Below are 24,153 nucleotides of genomic sequence, written 5' to 3'. Positions count from 1 at the left end.
GTCACCAAATGCCCAGATTACCGTCACAATCAATCAGCCCGGCAGGTTTTGATGACATCTGCCAAGAGGGTAGAGGAATTAATCATTTTAATTCCCCATTGATGAATACAGTCTCCAAGTCACCAGACAAATCCTTTTGTAGAGGAAGAGCAAGAAACTACTAAACTCCATGAACACTTATGTTGCATTATATGCCTCATAAGTGCTCCCAATTAGAAGAATGGGGCAGATACCAGTGAGCGTCAGGCAGCCCCCATGAACGTTAAAGAATGAATACCCTTTTGCAAAGCTTCATGATTTTAGCACAAACTAGTAATCAGAAGATTGAATAGTTAAATAGCAGGTGGTCATTGGCAATGGGATGAAGAATATTTCAGAAAGTGAGAATTTCTCAGAAGTGAAATGGGACAAAAACAAGCACAGGAGCATGTGGGGGCTTGGGTGTGACCAAGATTTTAGGTTGTTTCTGAAACCTAGGCAACCGCCCAATATATTTCAAAACTGATTTGCAAAGAGCATCCATATTGTGGGCAGTTTCATGACAGGGTTAGGGGGCAATTTCATACTTTCAATGACTGAAGTCATTAGGTCAAGTACAGCAGTGTATAACCATTATGAGCAATGAAACAGTTCAAGTAAACAAGCATGATGGGTGGTTTTAGAAGCAGTGTGCCGGATTCCAAGGAAATGACTATCCCAGGCCTAGAACTGGTTTCTTACAGCTTAGCGAACACCGGCAAAAGTCCAAAGCACAAGAGCCTTCCCTGTGCAAGTATCTTCTAGAATGGACTATTTGGACTATCAGTTCCACCGCTAGGAGAAATCCCATACAGGATATGCCACCGACTCTACAAGTTATGCCTTTAAACTTGCATCTGCTACTTCTTGCGCGTGTGTTGCCTTCTTGCCTGCAGCCGCTGCCGCGCTCCAGATGGCTTGCTACCAGCACCAATTGAAAAAGCAGGGGCAGGTGAACCTGTGAAGGGAAAAACATTTCGAAATGTTAAAGTAATAAACCTGATCTTTGTTATGCTGTGTGATTGTCAATTTGAATTCATGTCAAGGTCCACAAATCTTTGCCCATCAGAACTGTATCGCAAATTTCCAAGCATCTATAGCGACAAGCCCACCTTGAGTTTCTAACTAAATGCAGTGTTTTTTTGAGCCAGCATGGCAGAGATACCTTCAAACAGCGATCTTATTTGATTCAGATAACTATGCATCTATCTGTCAAACTGGAGGGGATTGTGGGTTTTTGAGTTATATAAATTCTGATCAAGTAATGTTTTCGAATTGCACTTCACTCAGGAACTCCACCAGGAATGCAGATGTGTGGAACCGTGCAGTATGGCGTGAAGTCCATAATACAGCTACACTCTGCTGCTGGAGCTGGATAATTGGCACCTCATTGTGAAGCCAGCGATTGTCAAGCTGCAGTGGAGGCGAGGAGTTATACTGCACCAGCTAACCCACCCCAGCCAGCTGCCACAGTGCTGAACACCTAAATACCAGGTCCTCTAGACTGCCCAGAGTTGGGTAAGAATTGGTGGTCACACTGAGACTACACTGTCACAAGGACAGTAATGGCATTTACATATCACACGAGTAACATTTGCAGATTGGAGGTTGCAGAAAGGAAAAATAAAGAGTGAGGACAACTTAATTCTCCAATGAAATCTAGATGAGCCTTTACCAGCAGTAACAGTATACTACAAGCTACCACAAATCTAGCCTTTTTTTCGAACCATGCAGGATTCCCGAAACCTAGGCAACTAGCCATACTGGGAAGAATAGATGCCAACATAACCCACTAAACAATAGCTCAAACTTTCTGCAAACTTAACTCACTCAAAAATCACACTCCCATGTCTCACACCGCAAGCACCTCACAACAACACAAACTACCCCTACAGTACCAGAGGACTGACATCGCTCCGACACTTGCACCAAAGCTCGTTGCACGGTGTATACTGAGATGATCTGCCAAAAAAACACCACCACTGACTCCGTTGGGGACGGGGCGCGGTACCAATACCCTTAACATTTCCCACACTTGGATAGAATTATGGACACTAGCCAGACTTGCGTCTGGGCTCGCACAACAACCCGCACGCACTTCACCACACCGCAACACACAAGCTGCACCAAAAGCACAGGAGGACTAACATCGATGCGATACTCGCACCAAAGCTCAGCATCCAGTGTATACAGAGTTGAAGCTGCCAACACAACTCCTCTCACTATCCTACTCCCTCTTCACCTTACTAACCCATCCCACCTTCTCATTTGCAGATCCGCCTGGGGACCAACTCCGTTGGTGACGGTGCACGGTATAAATACCTTTACAATGTAACATTTAACCTATGAGGGACAAACAATATCAAAGTCAATGGACTAGAAGAGCCTTCAGGGAGCCAGACAGCCAAAGTCATTAGGGACACAGTCTGTAGGTCTGATGCACTTCTTAGATCAAAGTCTTGCAAAGTTAGAGTTTAAAATCACCTTAGAGTCACAAGCTGTAGAGCCTGTGAGAAGGGAGTAGACATCGCATCTGAAAAATGTAAGTCAATGCAATCCCCAAGTGAGAAGAGCGCGGCTAAAGGCAAGTACCCCAAGCCTAAACAGTATCTCTGGTTAGAAGAGTGGTCCAAACCCTGGATCCTGAGCCTCAGTCGTGGAGACAAGAGGGAGGGCGTCTGGAGGGCTCCTGCAGCAGTACTCGGGAGGTTGTGCTTTTGAACTGAAAAGGGCCTGTAGCTACCGACAAACAGCACCTATACGGATACCGGTTGGACTTTAACTCAGTCATGTACTCTGGATCGAAGGTCCTGCTTCTGGAGGGCTCTTAAGAGGCTACTACAGCTTCTAGGGCGGATTTGTTACTGCGGCAGATGTTAGACTACAGACTCTCGCCCCCTGGCAGTGGGCTTCCGAAGCAACGGAGAGGCACAGCAAGTCAGAGATGGTGATCCAGTGGAGTTTGTCTGTGTGTTAGTTGGTCCCACTCAGGACTAGTTGCATTCATGCATTCCTAGAGACAAAGGACTGTGGAGTTTCGCCTCCCTCACATCCGGTCCTTCCAGAAACACTGGAGCCAGAGGCAGGCTTCAGGGCTGAAGCCTGCCAAAGACAAGACCAACAAAGGGCTCAAATCTGTCTCCACGCACAGAGTAAAACCCAAGACAGACCTCAAACAGAAAATGACTAAAAATGAATGCACCCATTTTGACAAAATGATCACCCATGGGTGCTGTACTGCAGCTGAGGGTTCAGCCTGCGGTAGAAAAACACAATGGTAGGAAAAAGTTTACCACTTTCACCAGCCATTTAAAGAAGTGAGGGTAACTAAATGGTTACATGAGAAAGTAGGATAAGGGGCTACTAGGTAACCCTCCCCCCCCAGCACTCCACATAAGATGGTGTGTGCTGGACCTAAGAGAAAAGGTAAGCAAAGTCAAATTCACTTTACTATTCTTGGGAACTGTAGTTCGCACAAGAAAAGGTAGTTAAACCTTATCAGAAATCTAAAGGATTTCTCAGTGATGCGGCACTTAAGGTGCAGTGTGTCACTATACAAAAAGCAGAAGCCTATAGAGTTGGTCAAACTCCAACACAAAACAAAAATCCAAATCAGGTAAAACATGAGTGAGAGAAGGTCTCACTCACTCCAGGGGTAAAATTAAAATGTCCCGAGTCCAGCAAAAGAGGCGAAAATTCTCCCACACCCAGTTACGACATGCTTAATCACATTATGACAGTTTGCTAGACTCACAACCAGCTGCTCAGCATGTACTCTGCCTCCCCCCACACCCTCCCCTCAAACAAGTAATGCTCAGGTGGATTTCTACACTCTGGCCTGGTCGACAAGAGTTTTCGGAGGCCACCCTAATTATAGTGAACAGGGGAAACTCTGGGAGCTAAACCAAACAAGGTAACATGAAGAGTGGACAAGGCTTAATCTCCAGAAAGGTGAGTGGGATCAGGGGTCCGCAACAAGCAATCAAGAATTACACGTTGACAGGCAAGTACAAACGTACTATTTGCCAGGGACAGCGAGAGAGAGGGGGAGAGCCAGCCAGAGGGAGGTCAGGAGGGAGGGAGGGCCAGAGCCAGCCAGAGGGAGGGCAGGAGGGAGAGAGCCAACGCCAGCCAGTTGGGAGGGGAGAGAGAGCCAACGCCAGCCAGTTGGGAGGGAGAGAGAGCGCGCCAACGCCAGCCAGTTGGGAGGGAGAGAGGGAAGAGAGCCAACGCCAGCCAGTTGGGAGGGAGGGAGAGAGAGCCAACGGCAGCCAGTTGGGAGGGAGGGAGCCAACGCCAGCCAGCCGGGAGGGAGGGAGAGAGAGAGCCAACGCCAGCCAGTTGGGAGGGGAGAGAGAGAGAGAGCCAACGCCAGCCAGTTGGGAGGTAGGGAGAGAGAGCCAACGCCAGCCAGTTGGGAGGTAGGGAGAGAGAGAGCCAACGCCAGCCAGTTGGGAGGTAGGGAGAGAGAGAGCCAACGCCAGCCAGTTGGGAGGTAGGGAGAGAGAGCCAACGCCAGCCAGTTGGGAGGTAGGGAGAGAGAGCCAACGCCAGCCAGTTGGGAGGTAGGGAGAGAGAGCCAACGCCAGCCAGTTGGGAGGTAGGGAGAGAGCCAACGCCAGCCAGTTGGGAGGTAGGGAGAGAGCCAACGCCAGCCAGTTGGGAGTTAGGGAGAGAGAGCCAACGCCAGCCAGTTGGGAGGTAGGAAGAGAGCCAACGCCAGCCAGTTGGGAGGTAGGGAGAGAGAGCCAACACCAGCCAGTTGGGAGGGAGGGAGAGAGAGCCAACGCCAGCCAGTTGGGTGGGAGGGAGAGAGAGCCAACACCAGCCAGTTGGGAGGGAGGGAGGGAGAGAGAGAGAGAGAGCCAACGCCAGCCAGTTGGGAGGGAGGGAGGGAGAGAGAGCCAACTCCAGCCAGTTGGGAGGGAGGGAGAGAGAGCCAACGCCAGCCAGTTGGGAGGGAGGGAGAGAGAGAGAGAGAGAGCCAACGCCAGCCAGTTGGGAGGCAGGGAGAGAGAGAGAGCGCCAACGCCAGCCAGTTGGGAGGTAGGGAGAGAGAGCCAACACCAGCCAGTTGGGAGGTAGGGAGAGAGAGCCAACGCCAGCCAGTTGGGAGGTAGGGAGAGAGAGCCAACACCAGCCAGTTGGGAGGTAGGGAGAGAGAGCCAACGCCAGCCAGTTGGGAGTTAGGGAGAGAGCCAACGCCAGCCAGTTGGGAGGTAGGAAGAGAGAGCCAACGCCAGCCAGTTGGGAGGGAGGGAGAGAGAGCCAACGCCAGCCAGTTGGGAGGAGGGAGAGAGAGCCAACGCCAGCCAGTTGGGAGGGAGGGAGAGAGAGCCAACGCCAGCCAGTTGGGAGGGAGGGAGAGAGAGAGAGAGAGAGAGAGCCAACGCCAGCCAGTTGGGAGGGAGGGAGAGAGAGCCAACTCCAGCCAGTTGGGAGGGAGGGAGGGAGGGAGAGAGAGCCAACGCCAGCCAGTTGGGAGGGAGGGAGAGAGAGAGCCAACGCCAGCCAGTTGGGAGGCAGGGAGAGAGAGAGCGCCAACGCCAGCCAGTTGGGAGGTAGGGAGAGAGAGCCAACGCCAGCCAGTTGGGAGGTAGGGAGAGAGAGCCAACGCCAGCCAGTTGGGAGGTAGGGAGAGAGAGCCAACGCCAGCCAGTTGGGAGGTAGGGAGAGAGAGCCAACGCCAGCCAGTTGGGAGGTAGGGAGAGAGCCAACGCCAGCCAGTTGGGAGGTAGGGAGAGAGAGCCAACGCCAGCCAGTTGGGAGGTAGGGAGAGAGAGCCAACGCCAGCCAGTTGGGAGGGAGAGAGAGCCAACGCCAGCCAGTTGGGAGAGAGAGCCAACGCCAGCCAGTTGGGAGGGAGAGAGAGAGAGCCAACGCCAGCCAGTTGGGAGGGAGGGAGAGAGAGAGAGAGCGCCAATGGCAGCCAGTTGGGAGGGAGGGAGAGAGAGAGAGCCAATGCCAGCCAGTTGGGAGGGAGAGAGAGAGAGAGCCAATGCCAGCCAGTTGGGAGGGAGGGAGGGAGAGAGAGAGAGAGAGAGAGAGAGAGACCCAACGCCAGCCAGTTGGGAGGGAGAGAGAGAGAGAGAGAGAGCCAACGCCAGCCAGTTGGAGGGAGTGAGGGGAGGGAGAGAGCGTGAGCGCCAGATCCAGCAAGAAGGGAGGGAGGGTGGGGGAGCGCCAGATCCAGCAAGAAGGGAGGGAGGGAGGGTGGGGGAGAGCCAGCCAGCAAGAGGGGGGGAGGGAGGAGGGAGAGGGGGGGAAGAGCCAGCAGCAAGAGGGGAGGGAGAGAGCCAGCAGCAAGAGGGGAGGGAGAGAGCCAGCCAGCAAGAGGGGAGGGAGAGAGAGAGAGCCAGCCAGCAAGAGGTGGGAGGGAGGGAGAGAGCCAGACAGCAAGAGGTGGGAGGGAGGGCGGGAGAGAGCCAGACAGCAAGAGGGGAAGGGCAATAGGGAGGGGGGGAGGGAGGGAGAGAGCCAGCCAGCAAGAGGGGAGGGAGGGAGCCAACCAGCAAGAGGGGGGAGGGAGGGCGGGAGAGAGCCAGATGTCAGGTTTCCTTCCCCTATTCAGGCTATCTTTTTCCTCATTTAAGTTTCCTTCTCCTTATTTCACTTTAATTATCCTTTTCAGATTGGCCTTGTGTGGGTGGGAAGTTTTCTATTATAGTTGGTTTGGCCTTAACTTGCTGACTCAGAATCCTGGTTCTGACCCAAAGCAAAATGGAGTCTCACAGTGTCAGCTCTGATTGGTTGGAAGAATGCAGAACAACAATGAACATTCTAAACTGTCACTCTGTGCCTTTCATCATCAAAACCCCATCTGAGAGGACGTGTTTTGTGGCTGCTCCTGCTTTAGACTTGGGCCTGGTGGATTTTATCCTTCAGGTGTTAGCAGTTGAGGGGGGGTTCCGGGAGAAGACATCAGTTGACAGGAATTCGTTTTTGAAGACAGGAGACTCAGAAGATCTTTATGAATTCGCTCAGGAGATGAGTGACTTTATTTGTACAGTAACTGTTCTTCCCCAATGACATTTTCCTTGAAAACATTTGAGAAAAGTTATTTTTAGTACTAGTACTATTGAACTTTTAAAGTGCGCGTGTGTTTCCCAGCGCGGAAGCTCGAAAATCTGTTGGTCACGTTCGACTTCAAGTGCGCGTGTGTTTCCCAGCGCAGTAGCGTGAGAATCTGTCTGTCGCGTGCGACTTCAAGTGCGCGTGTGTTTTTCCAGCGCAGGAGTTCCGTAGCGCGAGGATCTGAGAATCGCGTGCGTATTCAAGTGCGCGTGTTTTCAAGAGGGAGGGTGGGAGGGAGCCAACCAGCAAGAGGGGGGAGGGAGGGCGGGAGAGAGCCAGACAGCAAGAGGGGGGGGAGGGAGGGCGGGAGAGAGCCAGCCAGCAAGAAGGGGAGGGGGGGGAGGGAGAGAGCCAGCCAGCAAGAAGGGGAGGGAGGGAGAGAGCCAGCCAGCAAGAAGGGGAGGGAGGGAGGGAGAGAGCCAGCCAGCAAGAAGGGGAGTGAGGGAGGGTGGGAGAGAGCCAGCCAGCAAGAAGGGGAGGGAGGGCGGGAGAGAGCCAGCCAGCAAGAAGGGGAGGGAGGGCGGGAGAGAGCCAACCAGCAAGAGGTTGAGGGAGGGAGGGCGGGAGAGAGCCAGCCAGCAAGAAGGGGAGGGAGGGAGGGAGGGCGGGAGAGAGCCAGCCAGCAAGAAGGGGAGGGAGGGAGGGCGGGAGAGAGCCAGCCAGCAAGAAGGGGAGGGAGGGAGGGAGGGAGGGAGGGAGGGAGGGCGGGCGGGAGAGAGCCAGCAAGAAGGGGAGGGAGGGTTAGGCGGGGTAGAGAGCCAGCTAGCAAGAAGGGGAGGGAGGGTTAGGCGGGTTAGAGAGCCAGCCAGCAAGAAGGGGAGGGAGGGTTAGGCGGGTTAGAGAGCCAGCCAGCAAGAAGGGGAGGGAGGGAGGGCGGGAGAGAGCCAGCCAGCAAGAAGGGGAGGGAGGGAGGGCGGGAGAGAGCCAGCCAGCAAGAAGGGGAGGGGGGAGGGAGGGCGGGAGAGAGCCAGCCAGCAAGAAGGGGAGGGGGGGAGGGAGGGCGGGAGAGAGCCAGCCAGCAAGAAGGGGAGGGGGGGAGGGAGGGAGGGAGGGCGGGCGGGAGAGAGCCAGCCAGCAAGAAGGGGAGGGAGGGAGGGCGGGCGGGAGAGAGCCAGCCAGCAAGAAGGGGAGGGAGGGTTAGGCGGGGTAGAGAGCCAGCTAGCAAGAAGGGGAGGGAGGGTTAGGCGGGTTAGAGAGCCAGCCAGCAAGAAGGGGAGGGAGGGTTAGGCGGGGTAGAGAGCCAGCCAGCAAGAAGGGGAGGGAGGGAGGGAGGGAGGGAGGGAGGGAGGGAGGGCGGGCGGGAGAGCGCCAGCCAGCAAGAAGGGGAGGGAGGGCGGGAGAGAGCCAGCCGGGGAGGGAGGGAGGGCGGGAGAGAGCCAGCCGGGGAGGGAGGGAGGGCGGGAGAGAGCCAGCCGGGGAGGGAGGGAGGGCGTGAGAGAGCCAGCCGGGGAGGGAGGGAGGGCGGGAGAGAGCCAGCCGGGGAGGGAGGGAGGGAGGGAGGGCGGGAGAGAGCCAGCCGGGGAGGGAGGGCCTTAGAGAGCCAGCCAGCAAGAGGGGAGGGAAGGCGGGAGAGAGCCAACCAGCAAGAGGGGAGGGAGGGTGGGAGAGAGCCAGCCAGCAAGAGGGGAGGGAGGGTGGGAGAGAGCCAGCAAGAGGGGAGGGAGGGTGGGAGAGAGCCAGCCAGCAAGAGGGGAGGGAGGGTGGGAGAGAGCCAGCCAGCAAGAGGGGAGGGAGGGCGGGAGAGAGCCAGCCAGCAAGAGGGGCGGGGGAGAGCCAGCCAGCAAGAGGGGCGGGAGGGCGGGGGAGAGCCAGCCAGCAAGAGGGGCGGGAGGGCGGGGGAGAGCCAGCCAGCAAGAGGGGCGGGAGGGAGAGCCAGCCAGCAAGAGGGGAGGGAGGGGGAGAGCCAGCCAGCAAGAGGGGAGGGAGGGAGGGGGAGAGCCAGCCAGCAAGAGGGGGAGGGAGGGCGGGGGTGGGGGGGGGAGAGCCAGCCAGCCAGCAAGAGGGGGGAGGGAGGGCGGGGGAGAGCCACCAAGAGAGGCAGCCAGCAAGAGGGAGCCAGAGAGGCAGCCAGCAAGAGGGAGCTTTCACCCACCCCCAAGATTTGCATGCTTAGCCAGATCTTCACCATATAAGGCGAAGGTCTTGGAACTGAACCTCAACCAACCACTGGATTGAATATAAGAAGCAGAAGACGAAGGATACCTGCAGCCACTTCCAGCGACCGCCAGTGGCAGCTGAGTAACTGCTGCATCCAGATATTAAAATCTGGACGACAGAAACCCCTGAAAAGGATGACTTCCCTCCCCTGGACTGGTGGCAACCAGTCCCAAGAGCCACTTCAATTTGAGTCACCACTGGAACAGCTGAGATCCCCACCTCCCCCTACGGCCTGCAATTCACCAATTACCATGGGTTCTGTACCATTTTGCAGTGCAACATCTGCCAAAGGATGGTCTAGTCTAACTTGGGAGGCATTCTTCTGAACTCCGGTGACTGGATCCTACTCTGGTTCCCTCAACCGAGATGAGGACCAAGAAAAATGGGGGCAAACTCCACCGCCCATTAACTAATCTGCACCCAGAGCCTGTGTACTGCTCCACAACTGTGCCGTGGAAATCCACCGATGGTGTCCCACTGCTAGAGTGCTTCCAGCTGCTCGCTTCAAAAGGACCTTCAGCCTGCTAGACCCAAAAAGAAAAAACAGGAGACAACTGTGGCCTCATCTGATGGTCCAACCTGTTCCAACCTTCACCACTGAAAAACTCTCAAGTCTTGGTATTTACCTGGTCTTGCTGTGTGTTTTAGTGCAACGGGAGGGCTGCAGTTAAGCAGTTACCTGCACCCCCTCAGGGCACCAAAGGTCCCCTTTGGGTGAACAACCCATTGGGCCTAGTTTTCAAAAACTATTGTACTTCCCTTCAAACAAGAATACTTCTTGATACAACTTTGCTCTACCAACTACTTAACTGCTTCCTTCCTCTGTCCCTTGGCCACTGGACCCCGGTGTCCCCTGGGCTGTCTATAGCACATAATGCAGGGTTTTACTTCTGAAGTCTGGTTAAGTAGGGGGTAATTTAAGCTACAAGAGTCCTGAATGTTTGCTTACCCGTTACAAGAGTTAGAATCACTTTTATCCTACTTTGACTTTTATTACATTTTGATTTAAAGGAGGCAACCTTTCATTCTACTGTGATTTTACTGTGATTAGTACTTGCCTTAACAGCCTTTACCTTGGTGTATACATAAATGTTATTTTTTATATAAACTTAGTGTGCCTGTGTATCTTTGAACCACCTTGTATGCTCGGAGTATGGGGACAAATGCTTTGCATTTACTTACACCCCCCTCCCACCCCCGACTTGATAAGGTGCAAGGATTCTTCTCGTCTGGTCCACATACAAGGTTCACTGATACAGGCCAGCTGGATCCTTAAGGTGTCTAGGCCAATTGATCCCGTCCCAAGGTTTGAAGCACAGTTCAGGGTCTTCAGAGATCAGGTAGTCACAGGTCTTCACTGGGCCAGATGCAGGCAGCAATGGCAGGCATCAAGACTTCCTTCAGATAGCTCATCAAGAAGGGTAGCCTGGCTCCAACACGGATCTGAAGAAATAGCTGCAAGAGTCCTCTTATACAAAATCCAGCCTAGAAGCAAGTTCAAGCCCTAAAATGTTAAGAATCTGCATCATTCCAACAGCGAGTTGTCCAATTGGGGCAACTATTGGTTTCACTCATGCCCCACACCTAGACTATGGCTCATGGATGTGGAATTGGACCAGACAGTCCAGTCCCACCTGCTTCCTGGGGCGTGCGCACACAAAAAGGTAGCACTAGCACACAAAAGTTCAGAAGCTTTTTTTTAAAAAAAAAAAATATTTTTATTGGTTTATACAAACCTTTAAAAAGAAGACAAATGCAACAACATTTTTTCCACAATCCATATATTCCAAGCCTTCGCCCTCCTATCAGTTCAATTTCGTTTAGGTACACAGGTTCGAAATCACACATGCATAAATTAGATCACTTTGGAGTTTGACTTTCATTAGGCTTTGATTTTATAGGCACAGCATTCAGCGCGTCCTTTATCACACGAATAAATTCCACTAATGCGTAGAAGACAGGTCGATTAGAGCTGTCAAATAAGGCTCTCCACCAATCGTCCTTTGTCAAGGTTTGATATTTAGCGGTTATTGAACCAAAAATGATAGATCCTTGCAGAACAAACCCAGAACATGACATTGTCAAGTGTTTTAAAGTCTCAATTTCAGACTGGCAAAAGCGGCACTTTGAATCCAGGTCAGCATGTTGTACCCAAAAACTTAAACGTTCCTTGGTTGCCAGAATGTTCAGCCTAAAGTGCATATACAAAACCCTGCTATGTTGGTCGGGAAAACAACTAAGGTAGTTTTGCAGCTGCCCATATACTCTAGTTTCCACTGGGACATCTTTCATTGTTTTCGATTCCAATCTTGTAGTACATGTTCCGATCCAGTCCACTCTCCACATCTTTTTGGCCTGGTCTGGATTGTCCATCAGGGTCTGTATAGAAATGTCGTACATTACTAGGACTTCGAGACATAATCTGTTCCATTGGGATAGCATTGTATCGTTTCCCAGTGGCTGTATTATACAGATTTGTGGCAACGGATCTTTTTGCCTCGTTTTCCTAAACAAGCTTAGTAGGTTCCAAGCGACACGAGTTTGTATCGAGATATAGGAAAGTTCGAATCTTATACAAATTGTGGGCGTACCCTTTGGTAACCATAACACTTTGGACCAAAAGATGTTTTCTAATGTGTTCCACAACTCTTAATCACAGCCAAAGGCATTTTCACCACCATATATAAGCGCAGGCACCACTTTTTGTTGAAAAAAGGTTACAGTAGGTTTCAAAGAGAACTTCCCAAATTTTTTATTAATCAGGGAGGCCTGACACGCCAACTAGCGGCATTTGTTTTTGGTCGCTTCAACCCAAGGAGCATCATTTCGGTTGGCGTTAATTTTAATGCCTAGGTACGAAGTGTTCTTCACAATCCTAATTGGTTCTTTATCAAGAAACCAGTTGAATTTTTTCGCCTTCCCATTATTGCCCGCAAGTTTTTCAAGGACCAAGATCTCACATTTTTGTTAATTTATTAACAAACCATTGGCCACTAGATATTTTTCAAGAGTGGTGAATTTACGCTGCAACCCTATCGGTGTAGAGTCCATAAGAAGAAGGTCATCAGCGTACACAAGATAGTCAATGTGTGTACCATTGATTTTTGGTGGAAAGGTTGCTATAACGGTAAAGATCTCCTTAATATCCGATATGAACAGATTAAAAATGGAGGCTGCAAGAGGACACCCTTGTTTCACTCCTCTGTGTATTGATAGGAGCCGAAAGTGAGCCTTTGAGATCTAATCTGATTTTGATTGTGGTATTAGTGTGCAGCTCACGTATAGCCGCCAATAGGCTAGGAGGACAGTTCCAGGAACCCAGTTTTCCCCAAAGCAAATCTCTGTTGATACTGTCGAACGCGTGGGATAAATCAATTAAAGCCAAATATACTTTGGATGTCGAGCGATGAGCTTCCATCTTCAGCAGGTTTATCAGCAGCAGGTTCACTCCACAACCGACCCCCTTCACAAACCCAGTTTGTCTCGGATCCACCCGGTTGGAGTTAGTGGACCACTTTAGTAGTTTTTGTTGCAGGAGGGTGGCATAGATTTTTCCCAACACGTCCAGCAGCGCAATTGGACTGTAGTTTTTGGGATTACGTCTGTCACCCTTCTTAAAAATTGGAACAATCACCGCAGATTTCCACGATTTAGGTGTACTACAACCTTGCACAATCCTTTGGAATAGTATTGTACAGAATTCTAACCATTCATCTGGATGATGTTTGATAGAGAAATTGGTCAGACCATGCGGGCCCAGAGCTCTGGAATCGTGCAGCTTTTTAATGACTTGAAGGATATCGTCTCTAGGGAATACGATATCCCAATGAGTAAGAGAGGGACCAACCCATTCTGAAGTTGTCGCATCTTTGCAGAAAAGCTCAGTATAGAAGCACTCAACTTCTGAGACCAAATTTGCTTGGAGGGCGTGCTGTGGAGCTAAAGTGGTGTTTATTAGTTTCCAATAGTCTCTTCCATTGTTAATCGTCATTTTGGACCACATCAGCTCTGCATCGTTTTGTACCATAATCGCTTTATGAGATTTGAGCCAGTTCTTGTATGCTTGTCTCATTGCTCTTTTTACGTTGTTAATATTTGGGTGGTTTTGTCCGTGGGTATTTAAGTCACGACGTAAGGCTCTTTTATGCTGAAGAATTTCCAAGTCAAATCTATGTTTGGGTGAGAAGACTGCATGTTTTAGTTTATTTTTCCGTTCTTCGAATTGAGATAGCAGATGGGAGTATTCTGGTGACTCATTTTTTTTTAAATCCCTCGGTGATGTGAGTAACTTTCAGTTTCAAGGTGTAGCCGTATTCTGGATGCTCCAGTTCTCACTGCATGCGGCCACGTTCTGGTCTCGCACTCCATAAGATTATGAAGACCTAGAGTCACCATAACATGATCACTATGTATCATATTGGTGATCTCCAGACGAGTTGCCCTCATGTGTAGATTTCCGGAGACAAACATAATCAAGCGTCGAACTCTGGTCACCTCTACGCCAAGTAGGTCAAGCAGGTATATCACCAACTGTTTGGCCGTTTAACATAGTTAACCCACGTAGGTCCATTTCCGTGCACCATTGATTTACTATCTTCTCTTGGTGGGTATTGAATGTTTTTTTGGCGCCAGGTAGATTTAGATGCGTGATGCAATCAATGTTAAGGTCACCGCAGACGATAAGCTGGATCATGTTCTCCTTTTCTGTTAGGTCGTCAATTGTTGAGGTAACCTGTTCAATAAAGGACGCTGAGCCAACAGCCGAATGGTTCCAATATAGGCTTATGTATAATTTAGGTGCAAGAACGTTCCTTCCCACATAGAGACTGATCACCACTACTTGTATAAAAGGAGATGGATTGAAAGATTCAACAATCCTAAGACCTGACACTATCTTTGCCGCCACTAAAAGACCAGCCATACATCTGCCCTGGGACTGTTTAATGGCCGGATTGAACGCAATTTCAAAGCCTTCGAAGATGGGGATCTCATTAAGCCATGTTTCCTGCAAGCAAATGAGGTCCAGATCAATAGCCCAGGGAGTATTGAACAGATGGGTAAATCCCCTCGTGTTCCAGGATCCTATTGTGCAGGTCTGCCGGTTCCCCTTGGCTTGGCATTATTTGTCAGCTTTGCAATTTAAGGTGCCGGCTAACCAGGACCAATCATTGGCTGGCACGGCTGAATTCAAAACTTCCTCAGTGTCATCACTAGAGATTGGGAGCCTTACAGCCCCTTGAATTGTTATCCTTATGGGATCACTCAGATATTTTATCCGTCGAATCATCTTGTGAGCTGCACATTTGTGATTGCGCTATTTGCGGTTGTGCGGCGGTAATGTCATGAGCATTTGATTGCTTAGCTTCATTAACAGGCACACAGCTCAAGTCATTCTCCAGAAGCCCAGACACAGGGTGTTTAACTACTAGAGATATGTCGAAACCCAAAGACATCAACACCGGGCCTGCTTCCATCAGGATATCTACTATAAGTTTTGATTGTAGATGGAGTATGACCGCATCATTTTTGTTTTCATCAAAAAATTATACGGTTTTCAAATCTCCCGATTCAATAGCTCTAAGGCTAGGCAAAAGATGACAGCCATAACACATTGTGGCGATTTAAGATTAAATCATCCGAGGAATCTATCAGTTCCAGGAGAACTTGATATCGACCCTGTGGTTTCTGAACAATGCTTCTGGCTTGTTTATCCTTTGATTTCAGGGTGCTCTTGCTATTTTCTGCCTTTGGCTTGTTGGTTGTAGAGGTATCAAAACTGTGGCACAGCAGAGCACCACCTGTGCGCTCGGAACAGATCTGTTCCAGCACATCGGATTTTGAAGGGGCCACAGCTTGGGACTCATTAAGACTATCTGCCTTCTTTTGAGTCGCAGGAGCATTTCGTTGGCCATCTGTGTTTAAGGCGAGGGTTACCAATTGTCAGGATTGACTGGGTTAGTAACAGTAACAAGATTAACATTGTGCCTTCAGAGCTGGCTGGGTTAGTTGGGCTTTCAGAACTGGCTGGGTTAGTACATAGAATTACCATTGTGCTTAGTAACAGTAACAAGATTAACATTGTGCCTTCAGAGCTGGCTGGGTTAGTTGGGCTTTCAGAACTGGCTGGGTTAGTACATAGAATTAACATTGTGCTTGCCCAAGTCAAGATGGAGCAAAAGAAACTTAATCTGGTTAAAGGAACAATGATATGTTTGGTTTGCCTGATTGGTGGAGAGGACAATGGGTTTGATTCTTGGGAGGTGAGCAAGATTCTAAACTGCCTTTCATCCAGAGAAACTCAGTGGCTGGTTGTACATTAGTTAAGCTCCTTAAGTAAGGCCTTTTCAGAGCTCAGAAAATCTACTAAAGTAGTAAGAATTTCGTTTGCTGATCCAGTTTGAACAAGTCATCAGGTGGGATCGTTCTTTTAAAGATTAAGATTGTCACAGTGAACTTTCATTTTCTTGTATAAGAAAACTTAAAGAGTTAACAAGTTTCAAATTCATTTGAGAAAAAAGACATTTACAGTTAAAGTTATTATAAGGAAAACAAGCTTGAAGATAGTGCGTAGGAGTTTAAAGTTTATTAACTGCGTGTAATGTTCTTCAAGACTGTTTAATGTGTGCGCGAGCTCGCAAGTCGTTTACGTGTTTTTTGAAAGCGCGCGTGTACATTTTTAACGTGAAAGATGTTTCCTGAGAAAGCGTGTGTGGTTTTGCGATAGAGCGCGTACCCAAAAGAATTGCGCGAGTGAATTTTAGCATGTGTACATTTCTTACGTGAAAGACGTCTCATGAGAAAGCGCGTGTTGGTTTGCGATAGAGCTCGAGTCCATTTTAAACAGCGCGTGTTATTTTTTTATCGCGTTTACGTATTTTGTCACGCGCACGGGTTTTGTAAAGAATCGCTTGTGTATTTTAAACGCGAGGACAATTCTTCACGTCTTCTGATTTCACGTGTTTATCGCACACGCTTATTAAGGAAGAAACGATACGTTCTTTGTGTAAATAAGGAAACAATTCACACGCAGAAAGAAAGCAGTATTCCAGGAAGTTAAAGATTATTTAAAGTAATTTATGCAAATGGAATTCAATACTTTCAGAGAAAGACTGCAATTTATGAAAGCATAGAAAACTACATAAGGTTAAAAGAACTTTGAAGCAAGAAGAATATCTAGTTCTGAAAAGATGTTGCAAAGGCCATCACTTTAGGATTCTAAAGAGACTTGATTGGCTTGAACTATATGCACAACACAATATATATTTACAAGATATTCCACAAAGATTACTAACCTCTAAGTCTTTTACTGAGGTTTAAGAGGTAAAGAGTTTAGAGTATTTAGAATAATTTTAGAAAAGAGGTTTTCTTATCATACAAGTAACCAGGTGTATTTGTTTACCACAGATACCAGAGCCTACCAGACGGTTGAAGGGCTGCAGTGTCTCCGTTGTTATTTTCTCCAAATTCCCCTTTCCCTTTCTTGGAGTTTTCAGCTCAGCTTATATTTAAGGGTTGAGAGGTGAACTCCTGGTGAGGGTCTGTGGGGCCAGCATCAGCTCCTGTGGAATTCAGTCAAGCCGGACCCAGACACCAATTTCATGCATTTCTGGTCCAGTGTCATGAAGGTTGACAAGGATTTTGGAGCGTCAGCTTGAGTTAAAGTAAGGGGATAGAGGACTTGACAGCTTCTTTGTGCTTTGTTGCACTAGATTTGACTTTTTCCTTCGCTCATGATGACTTTCCCAGCTGTGGCATCAGTCATAAAACCTTTCACAGCCGGTGCAGTTGTAACGGGCAATACCAATGGTTGATGAGGTTTTGGGGCCGTATGAGGAACGCACACCTCTTTAAGTTGTTCCACCATAACCTGTCTTAGCATAATCGGAACAGGTTGGCAATCAACGTTTTTCGTCACATCAGGAGCCATGTTTGGTGCACACAACTCTTTAGGTAGATCAACCAAGACATGTCTTGTCATGGTTAGAGCAGGTAGACAATCTACGATGGGCGCCGCATCAGGGAGGCTCAGATCCTGGTCATAGACTTCCTCATAAGTTGACAAGTTCAGTAGCTCTTCAGATACACAACTAAGACCCGATTGGGATTCTAGGGCTTCGTCTGGCCCCGTTGTAGCGTCTTTTGGGCAAGCATTTGTGTCGCGACTTGTACCTTTTACAAAAGTTCTATTAACCGTCACATTAACGGTTTTGATGTTTAACAACTTGCGCGAGTCATTTCCACGTTTTTTTTGTGGATGGATTTTTCGGTTTTTTATTGCAATTGCCCTTTCCGGCGTTTTTGCCCTTCAATGGCCCTTGATTGATCACAGGCTTCTTGAATATGTCATAAAGAGTTGAATCCATAGGGTCAACAGCAAGGGGTATCTGTGTAGAGTCGTCACTAACCGATTGGATTCGAGCTCCCAGATTGGAGGTAGACGCAGTTTGTGGATCTAAGACAGTCAGATTGCCAGCGGCTTGGCTTGCAGTAAGGATGTCATCAAATAGCGTAGTCAACGCCTTTTCGTTGGAATGTGAGATGAGAACTTGTACGGGTTCACTAGTAAGCACTTTGTCAAAAATCACGTCAGGCAAATCGCTCTCCAGTAGCCTCACATTTTCTTTGAGTGTAGGCTTACAAACTGAATCACTGACATGGAACGTTAGTTGGTTCCATGTTATTACTTGGAACGCATGGAGTGTCCAGAGCATTTTTGGCTATAGTTAAGTGAGCACAACTGCTCGGGGCAAATGCATAGGTAGTTGGAGCTCCCGAAACACACCTTTGCAGAGTCTTGCTTCGCGTCAAAGTGACTCATTTTTTTTAAAAAAAGATTTAATGCTTCTTTAGCCACCTCTGCCAAATGTTTCTCATCAAGATATGCATTTTTATTGGATTCAACTAAAGAGTCGAGGGCTTACTCAGTTCTCTTTTGGGTCTCCCGCAATGACTCTTTGTACGAGCTATGTGCATTTTCCATTTTGAGGAGTTTCAAGTTAATTGTTGCAGCCAGGCTAAAAAGATCTTTCGTTGTGTCGTTCAGCTGTTCATACATCTTCAAAAAGGGGCAGTAGCCAGTGTCATCGATATTATGATCGCTTGCAAGTCTTTCATATTTTGCTCGTGGCCAATTGCCTTAACCTGGGGCGCTTCCAGCCAATCTCGGCGTATTCTACGGTACGGCACTCGTCAAATTTTGGGAAATGGACGTTCCATTAGAGAAGAGTTTGAAATGGACAGATCCGATGAAGAATCAAGCACTGAACTAGAGCCACCCTCCGCCTCTTCATTTAAATTCATATCATGTAAACCGTCGGGGATGGATTTTGACGTGTTACATGATGTTTTGCTTTTCTTTATCTGGGAGCATCTAATACTAGGTGAAATACTCGAATCCACTCTCCTACATTTGGAGAAGCTCCTTGTGCGAGGGCTTTGGCTATGTTTTTTAGCGCCAAAAGAATTGGTGGTTTTGAGGGTCTCATTACATATGCCCATTTCCTCAGGTAGAGTGCTGTTTGATGCTTTGTGCGTTCTCTTTATTTAACTACGTCAGATCAGTAAGCAGTTTTTTGACAATGTCCAGAGATTTACATCGATTTTCATTGTGGTACAGAGCATTTCCCTTGCTAATTAGTGAGGTCTGCAAAGGTTTGCCTATGTCCTGTGCTGGAGTACCACCCACCTCATTAGCATCCAATGTAGGAAAAAAGACATTTTCATCAACAAGTATAGGCGCTGTATCCAAATTATGCAGGACGGAGGGACCCAGGTACTCAAGAGTACTAAAGAATCGGGCACGAGGGGACCCCAGATTACCCTCTCCACTCTCACCCATAACCCCATTGGGGCAAGATGTTGGAATGATTTCGACATGGTTTGCATCAGCGCCGATCAAAGGCATACTCCAAGCGGCATTATTCGTTGCTGGTAGATCACGCGCGTTCAACGCACGACATTCCAGCTCACGCAGGGGGGAATTATCATACCAGGCAGGGAAACAGTAGTCTGTTATTTTGTACTTTCATACAAGCTTCACGGGCCGCCCTTGAGACCGCAGTCACAGTTCACAGATGGCGTTTCCAAGAGGCACGACCCGCCCGTCTCTTTAGCAAAACCCGCTCTAGTTAAAGAGTTTGCAGTGTTCATATTTAACTCGGCAGGATTGACAAACTCTTGGGCTTCCGTGTTTAATTTACAGGACATGTTTCCACTTACTTGGAATGAAGGCGGCACAGACGCCGCGGCCAAGTCTATCAATGTAACAGGCAGCACACGCTGAACATCCGGGTGACTGAGCGAAGCCGATTCCAGCTTTCGTTGAGCGCGAGTCTTCGCGAAGGAGGCAGGCTTCGAGTAGTCGCGCATGAAAGTAAAAGTCGCCGAGAAGCCGGGGAGCAAAGAGAAGTGGGGGATAGACCGGGACTCCACGGACCTCCTTCCACTCCAGACTCTCCCAGTCTTTAGTTTCCTCTTAGCGATGCACCCTCCACGTGCCAAAGCCGCCAAACAGCTCAACAGCCACTTGCCAGCCCTTCTGTCCTCAGGTCTTACGCTGCAAGGGCGCTGTGGGAGTGACTGAGCACAGCGGAGTCTCACGTGCCTTCGTGAAGGAAAGAAAACCTCTAGGCGTCCTTTTCACCGACTCACTTGGCCTTTAGCTCCAGGTATGCAGAAAAGATGCAAATTAGTGCAAGCCGACACTTGAGGGGACAGTTCGTGTTATAATCCACGTGCGGCTCCAAACAAATGGAAAAGTCAATCCAGTTGGCTCTCGAGACGCCGCCACAGCTCAACAGCCACTTCCCAGCCCTTCTGTCCTCAGGGCTTCAGAAGCTTTCCCAGGCAAATACATGACCTTATAAGGGATTTCTTAACCTGGCAATGCAGGAAGGCGGCCAAACAGCAATATGTCCAAAGAACAAGCTGAAATCTCGTGGCACAGCCATTTTAGGGCACTGGCCACGTTTACTAGCCATACACTAGAGGTGAATGTGCACAGTAAAAATAATGCAAAATGTTAAACATGTATGTGCTGCCTTCAGCTTGTCTTTAGGCTCCACAAAAGTAAACCAAGATCTCAAGTTTAAAAGCTAGGGTGATACAAAAGTCCCCCCATTTTACTGCATTTTAAGATGCCATGTGCAATGTTAAAAAGTTACAGAAATGTAAAAGTTGGGACAAAGGGAAAGTTTCCCAGTCCATTAAAGGGAAACAGTTTCCCAGTACTGAGAGTCGGAAGGACCATCAGTTTCCACAAGAACAAAATGGAAGCGAAGCTGAAGGCTTCATTTCCCTTCAAACAGGTAAAAAATCTAAGTAAAAAGAGGGGGTCCATAGAAATATTGGCAGGAAAGGGCAATACAGAGTTCAATACCGAGTTGATGCTGGTCATCTGCAGGAGTTTCTGGGTAGTCAGCGGGCTGCTCATCCATGAACAGTTGTTTGGCCAAAGAAAAAGCGGAAAGCCTTGTGGTACAGCCATTTTAGGGTGCTAGCCACCTTTAGTAGCCATTTGCGTTAAATGCAAAAACTGAGTAAAATAAAAGCGCTACAAATACCAGCCGCCACCCGAAGTTTTAGGCAGATATGAAAAGTAACACAACGGCCATTATATTCTATAAAAATTAGTAAGCATACAAGGCTTCCTGCTGACGGTTGCTTGGCTACCCTTAGCACTATCTCTGGGCCTACCATGCACTTTGGGACCAACTCTACAATCCCCTCCCTTCTTGCACTTACCTAGTGCTGCACTGCACTTAGAGCAATGCTGCCCCGATTGCACCCCCCCCCCCCATCTCTCTTCCCTTTGCGTCCTAATACTTGCCCAATCTGAATGGCACAAGACCCAGTAAGGTACTTAGTCTGGTCCTCCCGCAATCTTGCCTGTTTTGCCACGCCTAGAAACACTTGTGTACAGGTGTGTTATAAAAGACCTATCACTTCACGGGCTAAATGGAGGAGGGGGTGTGAGGCTCTTACGAAAGGGAGTACCGCGAAAGATAAAAGCAGAAATGGCTTCTGCTGGCAGATATTTTTACCTCAGGGGGGTGTGGGGTCTCTTAATCAATTCTTGTAATACAATTCATAGAGACAGTCTTTCAGTACTGACAGTCTTAGGTACTTGTCAAGTTTCCACATGAGAATGAGCAAAACAGACAAAGTAAGTAAAGCAGAAGGCTTTACTGACCTCCAAAAAGTGAGGACAAGCAAAAAAATAAGTGTGCGCCACAAATCTATGGCAGGAAGGGTGTAAAAAGAAATCTTTACCAAGTCCTATGAGCCAAGCCGCAAGAAGTCCTGAACTTCAGTCCTCAAAACCTAAGCAAACAAGGTTTTCTGGATAATCATTAATTGGGCTCTTCGGTAATCAGACCTTAAGGTCCCCTGATATAGACCCAGTATAACCCAAAAAAAGTCATTCAACAGTCTCTGTACACCATCACACAAATTAGAGCATGGCCAGGCCGGGAAGTGATCTTTTATAGAAGTTTGTGATAAGCAATAAAATGGGGAAATCCTACATCGATCAAAACCTATCCAGCCCTCTTAAAAGCAGCACAGTGCTCATGCAATTGGGGGTCAGATAGAGCATCAACAATTCTTACCAAACGACGGGCCAGGTGTAGAGAAACCCATTGCTGGGGTGGTGGGCGTGCAGAAAGAAAGGTTGCTGCCAGCTGCTGTTGAACTTTGACCAAACGTTGGTGTGGAAGAACCTAAGAATCAGGAGAAACGCATACTAGCATTACAAAATATTAGTCAGTAAAACATGCAGCTGCATGATGCAAGTGAGCTACATAATTGCCACTTTAAATCTAGGGAAAAGGACAAGAAAAATCTAAAACTACCATTCCCAATGCTCAATTTTTGAGCCCTTCAGAGTATTTTAAAATCCCACCAATCTCTAGAATGCCTTACAATCCAAAAGTTGGCCATATTAAATCAAACCATTTTGTATAACTGCCACATTATTTTGGCATTTTAAAGACAGACGTGCATTGTCTCCTAGAGTCAACTCTAGGAACTAACATTCCCCAACACCCCCTTTAAAATGTACAGCCAACAATGTCCACTTTTTCAGAGCCAGAGTACAAACGTGATTGGGTGTGTTGTATACTGTGCCAGGGAAGATTAGTAGAGTTTTGAAACGTGCTACATGCATAGTGTCAACATCTGCTAGATTATTTAATTCTTACCGCCAAATGTTAGCCTGTTCTCACTGGTATTAGCAGCACCAAACGCAAACGAAGCATTCTGGTTTGGTGTGCTCATCACATTCTGAGTCATAGCAGAAGATCCAAAAGCAGGAGCACTGGTTGTTGCTGCACTCTGTCCAGACCCAAAGCTGAATCCACTCAAGGCTGGAGTAGCACTACTGCCCTGAACCCCCATTCCAAAGGGGGAGCTGCTGTTTCCAGGTTGAGTCGGCACTCCAAAACCAAACTGGCTTGGAGCAGCACTTCCAAACATTGATACACTAGTTGTTTGGGCTATGCCAGAACCAAATGCAGAGACTGGTGCTGTGGTGGTTGGTCCCAATGATACAACAGGCTTTGTACTGCCAAATGCAGGTTGATTGCTGCCAGCAGTGCCAAAAGGGGTCTGGGAACTGGCCCCGAAAGGCGGCTGGGCAGCACTTGCAAATGTAGGCTGAGCGCTTAACTGAGATGAGGACCCAAAATTGAAAGGGGAGGGAGTACCGCCAAAATTCATAACTGCCGGTTTGGTCTCTGATGGCTGTGCAGTTTGTCCAGAAGTATAAGGAGGAGGATTTGTGTTCATACTAAAGGAAGACGGACCACTGAAGAAAGAGGCAGAAGAGCCAAATGTCATGGAAGGTTGGCTAGTACCTGCAGTGGTGGGTTGGGTGGCAGGGGTGCTGCCAAAAACAAAGCCACTGGATGCAGGTGTGCTACCAGAAGCAGTCTGCCCAAAGGTGGACAGAAGAGGTGGAACAGAGGCTGTAGATACAGTCACATATGAGGCAGCTTGCTTGCTAAACTGAAATATGGAGCTTCCCCCAAAACCAGCTGCTGCAGATGTGGTGGAGTTTGAAGCAGCCATACTAAACTGGAATGGTTGCCCTGTGGTGCTAGTAATGGTGCTGCTTGGTACATTGGTAGCTGCTTGGAATCCAAAACTGAATGAGGGCTTAGTAACAGAGTCTGAGAGAGCACCAGATGTGGAGGATTCCGTTGCACCAGAGTCTGTTTTAGCAAGCTCATTGAACAAGGCGCTAGACGCAGTAGTTACAGGAGCAGAAATTGCTGCAGTGTTAATACCCTGTCCAAAGGAGAAAGGTGATCCAGAGTCAGCAGACATAGTGACTGGAGTTCCCAGGGTACCGAAGATTGGCTTGAAAGAGGGAGTGGTGCCAGTGCTAGATGCTGTACAAGTGTTCACAGGGGACATAGGACTATCCACTTTCGCAAGTTGTCCAAATATAGGCTTGAAAGTGGGTGTTCCAGTGCTTCCAACAGTGGGCTGAGAAGCACTGAGAGAATCTTCACTTGACTTATTGAGCAATATGCTCATTAAAGGAGAGGGATTGGTTAGTTCAACTGGGGGCTGGCTGCGTACAGCTGGCACAGAAACTGTAGTTTGAGAGGTAGCACTGGTGGCACTAGTAGACTGAGCCAAAGCATCGGTCGTCTGCGTCAAATTCGAAGAAACCATGCCCCACGTAGTCAGCAGCTTGGAGTCTGGTGGTGAAGCAATGAAGGAAGTTGAAACCAGAGGTGCAGTTGACACAAGAGGCTTTGATGGTGCAGGGTTGGTAGCAGAAACACTTGCAGTTTCTAAAGCAAGACGAAAAGGAAAATAAGCATTAAAAAAAACACTGATTCCCCAGTACCTCCCACCATCATTAATAAACATACACAAAGCTGATGCCGATGATCA

General features: G+C 48.6%; 1 protein-coding gene across 3 annotated transcripts in view; it reads right to left on the bottom strand.

The window, feature by feature from the left end:
- Nucleotides 1-589: 589 nt before the first annotated feature.
- The window catches only part of POM121C (POM121 transmembrane nucleoporin C), a 236,358-nt gene continuing 212,794 nt past the window's right edge, over nt 590-24,153 (bottom strand). For 2 of the 3 annotated variants that reach the window (XM_069614776.1, XM_069614775.1), the window contains 3 exons: nt 22,449-24,050; nt 21,858-21,968; nt 652-976 (listed from right to left, as the gene is read on the bottom strand). In XM_069614776.1, the coding sequence (XP_069470877.1) occupies nt 879-976; nt 21,858-21,968; nt 22,449-24,050 (1,811 nt within the window). In that variant the 3' untranslated portion in view covers nt 652-878. Of the gene's footprint in view, nt 977-21,857; nt 21,969-22,448; nt 24,051-24,153 lie in introns of all 3 variants that reach the window. The other variant, XM_069614777.1, reaches the window with a different exon arrangement.

The sequence above is a fragment of the Ambystoma mexicanum genome, chromosome 9 (genome assembly GCF_040938575.1).
Source record: "Ambystoma mexicanum isolate Mex_15411 chromosome 9, UKY_AmexF1_1, whole genome shotgun sequence".
Lineage (NCBI taxonomy): Eukaryota > Metazoa > Chordata > Amphibia > Caudata > Ambystomatidae > Ambystoma > Ambystoma mexicanum.
Note: the sequence above shows the minus strand (reverse complement) of the source record. Positions and strands in the feature narration are given on the sequence as shown.